We start from the raw sequence: 14479 nt of genomic DNA, 5'->3' as shown, positions 1-14479 counted from the left end.
TGTGTGTTATACAGAGACAGGACAGTACCATTAATGTCTGCGGGGGGAATACTGTGCGTTATACAGAGACAGGACAGTACCATTAATGTCTGCGGGGGGTAATACTGTGTGTTATACAGAGACAGGACAGTACCATTAATGTCTGCGGGGGGGAAATACTGTGCGTTATACAGATACAGGACAGTACCATTAATGTCTGCGGGGGGGGGGAAATACTGTGCGTTATACAGATACAGGACAGTACCATTACTGTCTGCGGGGGGGGGGGAAATACTGTGCGTTATACAGAGACAGGACAGTACCATTAATGTCTGCGGGGGGGGGAATACTGTGCGTTATACAGATACAGGAGAGTACCATTAATGTCTGCGGGGGGGGGAATACTGTGTGTTATACAGAGAGAGGACAGTACCATTAATGTCTGCGGGGGGAATACTGTGCGTTATACAGATACAGGACAGTACCATTACTGTCTGCGGGGGGAGGGAGAAATACTGTGCGTTATACAGATACAGGACAGTACCATTAATGTCTGCGGGGGGAGGGGGGAAATACTGTGCGTTATACAGACAGGACAGTACCATTACTGTCTGCGGGGGGGGGGGAGAAATACTGTGCGTTATACAGATACAGGACAGTACCATTAATGTCTGCGGGGGGGGGGGGGGAAATACTGTGCGTTATACAGAGACAGGACAGTACCATTAATGTCTGCGGGGGGGAAATACTGTGCGTTATACAGATACAGGACAGTACCATTACTGTCTGCGGGGGGGAGGGAGAAATACTGTGCGTTATACAGATACAGGACAGTACCATTACTGTCTGCGGGGGGAGGGGGAGAAATACTGTGCGTTATACAGAGACAGGACAGTACCATTACTGTCTGCGGGGGGGGGGGGAGAAATACTGTGCGTTATACAGATACAGGACAGTACCATTACTGTCTGCGGGGGGAGGGGGAGAAATACTGTGCGTTATACAGAGACAGGACAGTACCATTAATGTCTGCGGGGGGTAGGGGAGAAATACTGTGCGTTATACAGATACAGTACAGTACCATTACTGTCTGCGGGGGGGGGGAGAAATACTGTGCGTTATACAGAGACAGGACAGTACCATTACTGTCTGCGGGGGGGGGGGGGAGAAATACTGTGCGTTATACAGATACAGGACAGTACCATTACTGTCTGCGGGGGGGGGGGGAGAAATACTGTGCGTTATACAGAGACAGGACAGTACCATTATTGTCTGCGGGGGGGGGGGGGAGAAATACTGTGCGTTATACAGATACAGGACAGTACCATTAATGTCTGCGGGGGGGGGGGGGAAATACTGTGCGTTATACAGATACAGGACAGTACCATTACTGTCTGCGGGGGGGGGGGAGAAATACTGTGCGTTATACAGATACAGGACAGTACCATTAATGTCTGCGGGGGAAATACTGTGCGGTATACAGAGACAGGACAGTACCATTAATGTCTGCGGGGGGGAAATACTGTGCGTTATACAGAGAGAGGACAGTACCATTAATGTCTGCGGGGGAAAATACTGTGCGTTATACAGAGAGAGGACAGTACCATTAATGTCTGCGGGGGGGAAATACTGTGCGTTATACAGAGACAGGACAGTACCATTAATGTCTGCGGGGGGGAAATACTGTGCGTTATACAGAGAGAGGACAGTACCATTAATGTCTGCGGGGGGGAATACTGTGTGTTATACAGAGACAGGACAGTACCATTAATGTCTGCGGGGGGAAATACTGTGCGTTATACAGAGACAGGACAGTACCATTAATGTCTGCGGGGGGGAATACTGTGCGTTATACAGAGACAGGACAGTTCCATTAATGTCTGCGGGGGGAAATACTGTGCGTTATACAGATACAGGACAGTACCATTAATGTCTGCGGGGGGGGGGAAATACTGTGCGTTATACAGATACAGGACAGTACCATTAATGTCTGCGGGGGGGAAATACTGTGCGTTATACAGAGACAGGACAGAACCATTAATGTCTGCGGGGGGAAATACTGTGCGTTATACAGAGACAGGACAGTACCATTAATGTCTGCGGGGGGGAATACTGTGTGTTATACAGAGACAGGACAGTACCATTAATGTCTGCGGGGGGAAATACTGTGCGTTATACAGAGACAGGACAGTACCATTAATGTCTGCGGGGGGGAATACTGTGCGTTATACAGAGACAGGACAGTACCATTAATGTCTGCGGGGGGAAATACTGTGCGTTATACAGATACAGGACAGTACCATTACTGTCTGCGGGGGGAGGGGGAGAAATACTGTGCGTTATACAGATACAGGACAGTACCATTAATGTCTGCGGGGGGGGGGGGAAATACTGTGCGTTATACAGATACAGGACAGTACCATTACTGTCTGCGGGGGGGGGAAATACTGTGCGTTATACAGATACAGGACAGTACCATTAATGTCTGCGGGGGGTAATACTGTGTGTTATACAGAGACAGGACAGTACCATTAATGTCTGCGGGGGGAATACTGTGCGTTATACAGAGACAGGACAGTACCATTAATGTCTGCGGGGGGGGAATACTGTGCGTTATACAGATACAGGACAGTACCATTAATGTCTGCGGGGGGGGGGGGAAATACTGTGCGTTATACAGATACAGGACAGTACCATTACTGTCTGCGGGGGGAGGGGGAGAAATACTGTGCGTTATACAGATACAGGACAGTACCATTAATGTCTGCGGGGGGGGGGGGGAAATACTGTGCGTTATACAGATACAGGACAGTACCATTACTGTCTGCGGGGGGGGGAAATACTGTGCGTTATACAGATACAGGACAGTACCATTAATGTCTGCGGGGGGTAATACTGTGTGTTATACAGAGACAGGACAGTACCATTAATGTCTGCGGGGGGAATACTGTGCGTTATACAGAGACAGGACAGTACCATTAATGTCTGCGGGGGGGAATACTGTGCGTTATACAGATACAGGACAGTACCATTAATGTCTGCGGGGGGGGGGAAATACTGTGCGTTATACAGAGACAGGACAGTACCATTAATGTCTGCAGGGGGGGGGGAAATACTGTGCGTTATACAGAGACAGGACAGTACCATTAATGTCTGCGGGGGGGAAATACTGTGCGTTATACAGATACAGGACAGTACCATTAATGTCTGCGGGGGGGGGGGGAAATACTGTGCGTTATACAGAGACAGGACAGTACCATTAATGTCTGCAGGGGGGGGGAAATACTGTGCGTTATACAGATACAGGACAGTACCATTACTGTCTGCGGGGGTGGGGGAAATACTGTGCGTTATACAGATACAGGACAGTACCATTAATGTCTGCGGGGGGTAATACTGTGTGTTATACAGAGACAGGACAGTACCATTAATGTCTGCGGGGGGGGAATACTGTGCGTTATACAGAGACAGGACAGTACCATTAATGTCTGCGGGGGGGAATACTGTGCGTTATACAGATACAGGACAGCACCATTAATGTCTGCGGGGGGGAAGTACTGTGCGTTATACAGATACAGGACAGTACCATTAATGTCTGCGGGGGGGGGGAAATACTGTGCTTTATACAGAGACAGGACAGTACCATTAATGTCTGCAGGGGGGGAGGAATACTATGCGTTATACAGAAAAAGGACAGTACCATTAATGTCTGCAGGGGGAATATTGTGTGTTATAGACAGTACTGCACAAGTCATACAGAAAATGCTGCGTGTGTTATACAGAGAGAGCTATGCAGAAAGAGCAGCGTGCGTTACACAGAGAGAGCTGCGTGCGTTATACAGAGAGCTGTGTTACCTGCATTCATCTCTAGCAATCCCCTGGCTAATCGCACTGCAAGGATATAATAATTATATATTAATAATAATATTAATAATAATAATAATATAATAATTTAATATTAATAATGATAATAATATAATAATAGTCATAATAATCATAATATAATCATAATAATAATAGTAATAATAATCATAATATAATAATAATAATAATAATAGTAATAATAATCATATATTTAATAATAATAATAATAATAATATAATAATTTAATATTAATAAAGATAATAATATAATAATAGTCATAATAATAATAATAATAATAATAATAATAATAATAATAACAGTAATAATAATCATAATATAATAATAATAATAATAATAATAATAATAATATAATAATTTAATATTAATAATGATAATAATATAATAATAGTCATAATAATCATAATATAATAATAATAATAATAATAGTAATAATAATCATAATATAATAATAATCGTAATAATAATAATCATAATATAATCATAATAGTAATAATAATAATCATAATATAATAATAATCGTAATAATAATAATCATAATATAATAATAATAATAATCATCATCATAATATAATAATAATAATAATATTCATGTATTAGGGACTGATAGCATTGTAGAGTAGAGCAATTTAATCGGCCAATGTTACAGCCCTGATATAAAACGTGCCAGCCCGTGTCTCCCCTCCTCCGTCCCACCCTCCTGAGTGATCTCCCAGGTCCTGCGGTTACAGCCTCTCTTCTCCACATCGCTCCCACACATTCCCTCATCTCATCCTCTCCAGCCCGTGTCTCCCCACTGCTGGATGAAGCCTCCCCAGTGATCTCCCAGGTCCTGCGGTTACAGCCTCTCTTCTCCACATCGCTCCCACACATTCCCTCATCCCATCCTCCCCAGCCCGTGTCTCCCCACTGCTGGATGAAGCCTCCCCAGTGATCTCCCAGGTCCTGCGGTTACAGCCTCTCTTCTCCACATCGCTCCCACACATTCCCTCATCTCATCCTCTCCAGCCCGTGTCTCCCCACTGCTGGATAAAGCCTCCCCAGTGATCTCCCAGGTCCTGCGGTTACAGCCTCTCTTCTCCACGTTGCTCCCACACATTCCCTCATCCCATCCTCTCCAGCCCGTGTCTCCCCACTGCTGGATGAAGCCTCCCCAGTGATCTCCCAGGTCCTGCGGTTACAGCCTCTCTTCTCCACATCGCTCCCACACATTCCCTCATCCCATCCTCCCCAGCCTGTGTCTCCCCACTGCTGGATGAAGCCCCCCCAGCGATCTCCCAGGTTCTGCGGTTACATCCTCTCTTCTCCACGTCGCTCCCACACCTTCCCTCATCCTCTCCAGCCCGTGTCTCCCCACTGCTGGATGAAGCCTCCCCAGTGATCTCACAGGTCCTGCGGTTACAGCCTCTCTTCTCCACGTCGCTCCCACACATTCCCTCATCCTCTCCAGCCCGTGTCTCCCCACTGCTGGATGAAGCCTCCCAGTGATCTCCCAGGTCCTGCGGTTACAGCCTCTCTTCTCCACGTCGCTCCCACACACTCCCTCATCCCATCCTCTCCAGCCCGTGTCTCCCCACTGCTGGATGAAGCCTCCCCAGTGATCTCCCAGGTCCTGCGGTTACAGCCTCTCTTATCCACGTCACTCCCACACATTCCCTCATCCCATCCTCTCCAGCCCGTGTCTCCCCACTGCTGCATGTAGTCCCCCAGGTCCTGCGGTTACAGCCTCTCTTCTCCACGTCGCTCCCACACATTCCCTCATTCCATCCTCTCCAGCCCGTGTCTCCCCACTGCTGGATGAAGTCTCCCCAGTGATCTCCCAGATCCTGCGGTTACAGCCTCTCTTCTCCACGTCGCTCCCACACATTCCCTCATCCCATCCTCTCCAGCCCGTGTCTCCCCACTGCTGGATGAAGTCTCCCCACTGATCTCCCAGGTCCTGCGGTTACAGCCTCTCTTCTCCACGTCGCTCCCACACTTTCCCTCATCCCATCCTCCCCAGCCCGTGTCTCCCCACTGCTGGATGAAGCCTCCCCAGTGATCTCCCAGGTCCTGCGGTTACAGCCTCTCTTCTCCACGTTGCTCCCACACATTCCCTCATCCCATCCTCTCCAGCCCGTGTCTCCCCACTGCTGGATGAAGCCTCCCCAGTGATCTCCCAGGTCCTGCGGTTACAGCCTCTCTTCTCCACGTTGCTCCCACACATTCCCTCATCCTATCCTCTCCAGCCCGTGTCTCCCCACTGCTGCATGTAGTCCCCCCAGGTCCTGCGGTTACAGCCTCTCTTCTCCACGTCGCTCCCACACATTCCCTCATCCCATCCTCTCCAGCCCGTGTCTCCCCACTGCTGGATGAAGTCTCCCCAGTGATCTCCCAGGTCCTGCGGTTACAGCCTCTCTTCTCCACGTCGCTCCCACACACTCCCTCATCCCATCCTCCCCAGCCCGTGTCTCCCCACTGCTGGATGAAGTCTCCCCAGTGATCTCCCAGTTCCTGCTGTTACAGCCTCTTTTCTCCACGTCGCTCCCACACACTCCCTCATCCCATCCTCCCCAGCCCGTGTCTCCCCACTGCTGGATGAAGTCTCCCCAGTGATCTCCCAGTTCCTGCTGTTACAGCCTCTTTTCTCCACGTCGCTCCCACACATTCCCTCATCCCACCCTCTCCAGCCCGTGTCTCCCCACTGCTGGATGAAGTCTCCCCAGTGATCTCCCAGGTCCTGCGGTTACAGCCTCTCTTCTCCACGTCGCCCCCACACATTCCCTCATCCCATCCTCTCCAGCCCCTGTCTCCCCACTGCTGGATGAAGCCTCCCCAGTGATCTCCCAGGTCCTGCGGTTACAGCCTCTCTTCTCCACGTCGCCCCCACACACTCCCTCATCCCATTCTCCGCAGCCCGTGTCTCCCCACTGCTGGATGAAGTCTCCCCAGTGATCTCCCAGTTCCTGCGGTTACAGCCTCTTTTCTCCACGTCGCTCCCACACACTCCCTCATCCCATCCTCCCCAGCCTGTGTCTCCCCACTGCTGGATGAAGTCTCCCCAGTGATCTCCCAGGTCCTGCGGTTACAGCCTCTCTTCTCCACGTCGCTCCCACACATTCCCTCATCCCATCCTCCCCAGCCCGTGTCTCCTCACTGCTGGATGAAATCTCCCCAGTGATCTCCCAGTTCCTGCTGTTACAGCCTCTTTTCTCCACGTCGCTCCCACACATTCCCTCATCCCACCCTCTCCAGCCCGTGTCTCCCCACTGCTGGATGAAGTCTCCCCAGTGATCTCCCAGGTCCTGCGGTTACAGCCTCTCTTCTCCACGTCGCCCCCACACATTCCCTCATCCTATCCTCTCCAGCCCGTGTCTCCCCACTGCTGGATGAAGTCTCCCCAGTGATCTCCCAGGTCCCTGCGGTTACAGCCTCTCTTCTCCACGTCGCTCCCACACATTCCCTCATCCCATCCTCTCCAGCCCGTGTCTCCCACTGCTGGATGAAGCCTCCCCAGTGATCTCCCATGTCCTGCGGTTACAGCCTCTCTTCTCCACGTCGCTCCCACACATTCCCTCATCCCATCCTCCCCAGCCCGTGTCTCCCCACTGCTGGATGAAGTCTCCCCAGTGATCTCCCAGGTCCTGCGGTTACAGCCTCTTTTCTCCACGTCGCTCCCACACATTCCCTCATCCCATCCTCCCCAGCCCGTGTCTCCCCACTGCTGGATGAAGCCTCCCCAGTGTTATAGGGAAGGGTTATATGGGGTAATATGAAGAGTTATAGGGAGCGGTTATATGGGGTAATATGAGGAGTTATAGGGAGGGGTTATATTGGGTAATAGAAGGAGTTATAGGGAGCGGTTATATGGGTTAATAGGAGGAGTTATAGGGAGGGGTTATATGGGGTAATAAGAGGAGATAGGGAGCGGCTATATGGAGCAATAGGAGGAGTTATATAGAGTGTATGATCCCAGGAGCTTACACTTTAATGTTACCTTCGTAATGAGCTGCAGACACCAGCGCAGTGTTTCGCTTCCTACTGTTTTTCTTATTTTTTGCTGCAAGAGACGAAAAATAATTTTTAAATCAACCGTTTTCTCCCTTTATAAGAACACCCCCGTAATGACACCCCTCCTGGCAGTGCTTCCCATAGGAGGGACCCCCTCTTTATAAGAACAACCCTCCTGGCAGTGCTTCCCATAGGAGGGACCCCCTCTTTTTAAGAACACCCCTCCTGGCAGTGCTTCCCATAGGAGGGACCCCCTCTTTTTAAGAACACCCTCCTGGCAGTACTTCCCATAGGAGGGACCCCCTCTTTATAAGAACACCCCTCCTGGCAGTACTAACATACCCCTTCCCGTAGGAGGGACCCCCCTCTTTTTAAGAACACCCCCTCAGTTACCTGAGCGCTTATGACGATCCTTCTCCCCCCTCAGCGTGCGATACAGAAATTGCTGTTTTTCCCAAATATTTTGATAAAAGATCTGTAACAAATCATCAAATATGGGAACATTACATTTACTGGATTTAGAGAAAGGTTTATGTGTATATATAGCAAATGGAAATATTAATGTGTGCTTATTTGCATGTCTTACACTGGTCTGCAACCCTGCTTTTCACCTTTATCACCCAGCACATAGCGTTTCCACTCCAGCAAGGGATTCTGGGAAATGACATGCAAATAAGTGCACAGTGCTACCTTTTGCTTCAAATCCATATATATATACTGTATATCACTGTCTCTATGCTGGAGAGTAGTGCAGTATGTTTGCTTTCCAGCATGCAGGCAGTTAAACTCCTCCTGGAGAGGCTAGCTGCACCTGATTAATCAGAACTCCTGAATGAACAGGACATTTTTAAAGCCCCCCGCCCCCCCCCCAGCCAGGAGGGCAGAGAGACTTCTCCCCAACCAGGAGGACACTGGCTGGTCTGGATCCAAGGCCTGCAGGGACCACCTGGGAATCACACCCAGGAAACTGAATTGCCACAGGCGTGAACAGACTGTTGGACACAGTCCTGCTCCACGGAACCAGCGTTCCAGACCTAAGGAGAAAGCGGAGCTCTGATGTGACCAGAGGGATTGCCTGGACTCAGATGGGACATAGTACCTCATCTAACAGATAAGGACTTTAGTATTATTCCCTGATATTATGTCTCTAAACATGAGGGTATGTTTTCGGGGCTGGTAACTGGCTTAGCTGGCCAGCCAGGTAGATAGGGCCTGAGTGGTCTAGTAAGTCTCCCAAAGGGGAGTAGGTTTTTATTTTATGGTTTGTGTTTTTCCTTAAAGGGACAGTTTGCTTATTATTCTGTTGTGTTTATGGAGAATAAACCACTGGAGTTAAAGCCTAACCGATTGTTTGGCCTCTTACTGACCCCTGCCACGAGGCCATCTTCCACACCATAATACAGTATATATATATATCCTTCCTTCACTGCCTCAAGTGGAGGAACAGTGGAGTATGAACGCTTATCGAAAAGAGCAGCCAGAATCGTCATTCAGGCAACAAAGATACAGGCTTCAAATAATCCGAGTGTACGCTCCAACATCAAGTCACGCGGACAATGGCGTGGAGACTTCTGCCATGAAATCAGCTAATTTAACAACAAAGGAAACTGTCGCCTCGAGCGTTATAGGAGATTTTTGATACAAAGATGGGTGCCCACCAGAAAGACGAAGCATCCTGTGGGTAAGGAGGGTTACGGTGACAGGAACGAACGTGGGGACAGATTCGGAGAATTTGCAGAATGGGAAAACATCTACATCATGAATTAATTCTTCGAGAAGAATCCAAATAGTAAATAGACATGGCATGGACCCAATGGGGTCAGGAACGAACCGGACTAGATCCTAATTAACAAGAAACCCGTGATGGAAGACTGCACAGTCCTTAACCGTTCTGACACAAGGAGCGATCACCGATGGGCTCGCTGCAGATTACATCTGAATGTGAAGATGGGAAGAAGAAGAAAATGGATTAAAAAGAAGACAACAAACAATCAACACCGGGTCACGAAGATAGAAAAAGACAAAAAAAAAATGGATTAAAAAGACAAAAATATTCAACCTCAAGAATAACGGCAGAGAATCTCTGAAGAACCGCTAGCTTGCTCAAACTGCACGGGGGGAGGTCATGTTAACAAACGATGATGAAGAACTTAGGAGGATTGTAGATGAAGGCGCAGAACAAACAGGAGGAATCGCCAACAAAAAACAGGATAAGAACATATCTGACAAAAAACAATCAGTGATACACAAGATGCAAAATGAAGAATTGCATATTGATGAGCTTTGTAAGATGATCCCCAACCTACTCACGGACAACTGTTCCGACCTTTTGGGTCTCATCAGTGTGAGGTTGGTTGCGGGCTACGCAATGTGAAGACCATTGGAGCAATGATTTTGGTTATCTTCATCCACAAGAGAGGAGACAAAGACCTCCAGACCAACCAGTCTTCTCCCAATCACTTCCAAGAGTTTTATGGAGATACTCGCTAATCAGGTGGGACAGATCCTGGCCTTTGCCCGGCCCAGAGAGCTAGCGGGATTTCCCAAAGTAATGAATAAGATCTACCACCCAGCTTAGAATTCAGCATTTCATTCTGTCTACCCCTCGGCGGTCCTACTACATGCATGAAGAAGACAAAGTGTTGGAGAAGCGTACGTTGATATTATAAAGAATATGTATGAGAATGTCACATCAAACGTTGGATTACATGAAGATATAAGCAAGGTAAGGATCAGCAAGGGAGTGCAGCAGGGAGACACCGTGTCACCAGGATCAGCAAGGGAGTGCGGCAGGGAGACACAGTGTCACCAGGATCAGCAAGGGAGTGCGGCAGGGAGACACCGTGTCACCAGGATCAGCGAGGGAGTGTGGCAGGGAGACACTGTGTCACCAGGATCAGCAAGGGAGTGCGGCAGGGAGACACAGTGTCACCAGGATCAGCAAGGGAGTGCGGCAGGGAGACACCGTGTCACCAGGATCAGCAAGGGAGTGCGGCAGGGAGACACCGTGTCACCAGGATCAGCAAGGGAGTGCGGCAGGGAGACACCGTGTCACCAGGATCAGCAAGGAGTGCGGCAGGGAGACGCCGTGTCACCAGGATCAGCAAGGGAGTGTGGCAGGGAGATGCTGTGTCACCAGGATCAGCAAGGGAGTGCGGCAGGGAGACACCGTGTCACCAGGATCAGCGAGGGAGCGCGGCAGGGAGACGCCGTGTCACCAGGATCAGTAAGGGAGTGCGTCAGGGAGACACTGTGTCACCAAAGCTTCTCATAGCAACACTTGAAGAATTAATCAAGACAGTAGATTGGGTGAATATTTGAGTCACCTACGATTTGTTATTTCTGTCACATATCGATAAGATCTCCAGCAGCAAATCGGAGAACTCGCCGAAGCCGGTGAGAATGTGGCTTCTAAATGAATCTCAGCGAGAGCAACGTGATGTTCAACAAACGTGTCACCTCTACAAAGATCGGGATAAATGGAAGAGACCTAGAAGACGTGGAGGACCATGTCTACCTCGGCCGGCAAATATTGCCAGGCTCTCGGACCTATCGGAATGCCCACGCCTGTGTCGGCCACCTCCTTTCTGCCGCCCTCCTGCGCCTTTGGAATCTCGGCGTCAAATGACGCTGCGGACGCCCTTCACACGCCGCCTCGCTGCCATCGCAACCTGACGGCAAACGACGTTATGGCTTCTGCGTTTTCATGGTTGCCATGGTGACGTCTGCTGCGTCATTTCACGACCGAGATTCCAAAGGAGCAGGAGGGCGGCCGACACCAGCGAGGGCCTAGGGGGCTCGGCAAATTTGGAAACCCTGCCGCTGGGCTGAGACGATAAGGAGAGATGTCCCAAAAGAATGAGGAGAGGGGCTCTGGCCTTAGCACAGTGAAGAAACAAGATACGAACCTCCATTCGAGTGATGTAATATTAAGTACGTTGTCACGACATGAATGAGCGGTCCCTGTGTTTGGGGACACGAATAAATCCTGGTCCCCATTATTCCACAACCTCGCTACCTCATCGCGCAGGCGCCTGAATCCAGCGCCCTCAGTGCGGAGCAGCCATATACACACCACACCATTGTCAGCTCCCTAGGAAGCCGGGCAGTGAGGATCACACATATATATATATATATATATATATATGGCTGGAGTATAAAGCTGTAGTGTATATGTGACCCTATATATCTCCCTTACCTGGGTCTGCGAGTCCAGTTCCTGTGGAGGGAGATCCTAAGGGAGAGAGAATTGTTATCAATAGAAAGAGGGACCTTATGTCACCACGCACACACGCACACACGCACACACGCACACACGCACACACGCACACACACACACACACACAGCTCTGTCACTACACCTCCATCCTGCCCTGCAGCCCTCTCTGCTATTCCTGTACTTCCCCCCATCACACACACAGCTCTGTCACTGCACCCCCATCCTGCCCTGCAGCCCTCTCTGCTATTCCTGTACTGCCCCCCCTCACACACACAGCTCTGTCACTGCACCCCCATCCTGCCCTGCAGCCCTCTCTGCTATTCCTGTACTGCCCCCCCCTCACACACACAGCTCTGTCACTGCACCTCCATCCTGTCCTGCAGCCCTCTCTGCTATTCCTGTACTGCCCCCCGCCCACACACACAGCTCTATCACTGCACCTCCATCCTGCCCTGCAGCCCTCTCTGCTATTCCTGTACTGCCCCACCTCACACACACAGCTCTGTCACTGCACCCCCATCCTGCCCTGCAGCCCTCTCTGCTATTCCTGTTCTGCCCCCCCTCACACACACAGCTCTGTCACTGCACCCCCATCCTGCCCTGCAGCCCTCTCTGCTATTCCTGTACTGACCCCTCCCCCCCCACACACACACACAGCTCTGTCACTGCACCCCCATCCTGCCCTGCAGCCCTCTCTGCTATTCCTGTACTGCCCCCCCCCACACAAAGCTCTATCACTGCACCTCCATCCTGCCCTGCAGCCCTCTCTGCTATTCCTGTACTGACCCCTCCCCCCCCACACACACACACAGCTCTGTCACTACACCCCCATCCTGCCCTGCAGCCCTCTCTGCTATTCCTGTACTGCCCCCCCCCCCCCCACACACACACAGAGCTCTGTCACTGCACCCCCATCCTGCCCTGCAGCCCTCTCTGCTATTCCGGGACTTGCCCCCCCCCCCCACACACACACAGCTCTGTCACTGCACCTCCATCCTGCCCTGCAGATCCTCTGCTATTCCTGTACTGGGAATTTCTGGGTTCTGAGCTCGCTGAGATTGTGTGTGTCTAATTGTATTTGTGATATACCACTTAACAACAAAAATATGGCCGCCGGAAACACCTTTATCAGGCAAAATATTCCTCCTGCTGAGTGTGCAGGTGAATGCACGGTTACACAGTGAGGTGGGATGAGGCCTTAGGAGGAGGAGGCGGAAACCATCTTGGGATTTTTACGGTTGCTTCAAGCAGCACACGGTCTGGAAATGGGACGCATCCACAGTCCAGGTCGGCGCGGACAGACCTTTCCCGCCGTATTGCCGGGGGAAATGTGGAACAAGCGGTCAAGTTCATGGCAGAAAACGGTCAGAAAGTGCAGGAGGCTTCCGGAATCACCCAATCTACCGCCATTATTAAAAGGGCCGGACGGGTTTAGGCATCGCTCGGAAGTACCTCCACCCAGAACACGCATCGTACAAACGCACACATGCGGACACACACGCACCCACACAAACACGTGCGCGCACACATGCGCACGCGCACCCGCACACACACGCTTTTTATGGGGAAGTATGTTCTGACTCAGAATCAAGTGATATTTCTAAGAATATACACCTAAGCCTGCTGCCTAATACTGTACTCGCCGAGCGCCCGCTCCATACTAATATGTACAGTACAGCATGTTTATCTATATTTTTGTCATATATATATATATATATATAAATTGTTTGCCTATATTTTGTCTATTTTTTGTGTAGCTCTGTGTATATATATTTTTACACTATATATACACTATAAAACACCCTACCCTATAACCTACCCTAAGCCCTCTACACTAACCTTTTACCCTAAAACCCCCTACCTAAGCCCTTACCCTAAACCCCCTACACTAACCTATTACCCTAAAACCCCCTACCCTAAACCCCCTACCCTAAGCTAATTACCCTTAAACCCCCTATACCTCACGCTATAGTGGCACCAAAACTGTTTCATCCCCTTTTAAGAAAATGTATATCTATTTTATAGAAGTGTGTGTGTGTGTGTGTGTGTGTGTGTGTGTGTGTGTGTGTGTGTGTGTGTGTGTGTGTGTGTGTGTGTGTGTGTGTATAATAGAGGGATATATCTTTATCTTTCTATGCTATATGATATCATATGCAATATATATCTCTGCGGGCCGTGCATGCTGACAGATACAATTACAGGCAGATATGTGTGACTGTAACTGAATGAGGCTTAGCTGCTCTCGCTGGGCCCCATACAGGCCTTGTTACCTAGGAAACGCAGAGGCAGCTGGAACCCAGGCCAGCGTTACCTGGGAAACGAGAATACTCAAGGGCAGGCTGGCCGGGCCCCGCTAGGCCATGGTGTGTGTGTGTGTGTGCGTGTGTGAGCGCGTTTGCATGCTAATCT

The 14479-nt window shown here is 49.9% G+C and overlaps 1 protein-coding gene across 1 annotated transcript in view; it reads right to left on the bottom strand.

Moving 5' to 3' along the window:
- TNFSF12 (TNF superfamily member 12) overlaps window positions 1-13541 on the bottom strand; it is a 31878-nt gene extending 18337 nt beyond the window's left edge. Inside the window, exons 1-6 of the mRNA XM_075577979.1 lie at window positions 13523-13541; window positions 13194-13267; window positions 12050-12085; window positions 8245-8326; window positions 7838-7900; window positions 3835-3870 (exon numbers count right to left, since the gene is read on the bottom strand). Of these exons, the coding sequence (XP_075434094.1) occupies window positions 3835-3870; window positions 7838-7900; window positions 8245-8326; window positions 12050-12085; window positions 13194-13267; window positions 13523-13541 (310 nt within the window). The remainder of the gene's footprint in view (window positions 1-3834; window positions 3871-7837; window positions 7901-8244; window positions 8327-12049; window positions 12086-13193; window positions 13268-13522) is intronic.
- Between the last annotated feature and the right edge of the window lie 938 nt (window positions 13542-14479).

Source organism: Ascaphus truei, chromosome 20 (genome assembly GCF_040206685.1).
Source record: "Ascaphus truei isolate aAscTru1 chromosome 20, aAscTru1.hap1, whole genome shotgun sequence".
Classification (NCBI taxonomy): domain Eukaryota; kingdom Metazoa; phylum Chordata; class Amphibia; order Anura; family Ascaphidae; genus Ascaphus; species Ascaphus truei.
The sequence above is the reverse complement of the archived record's forward strand: the minus strand, read 5'-3'. Positions and strand labels throughout refer to the sequence as shown.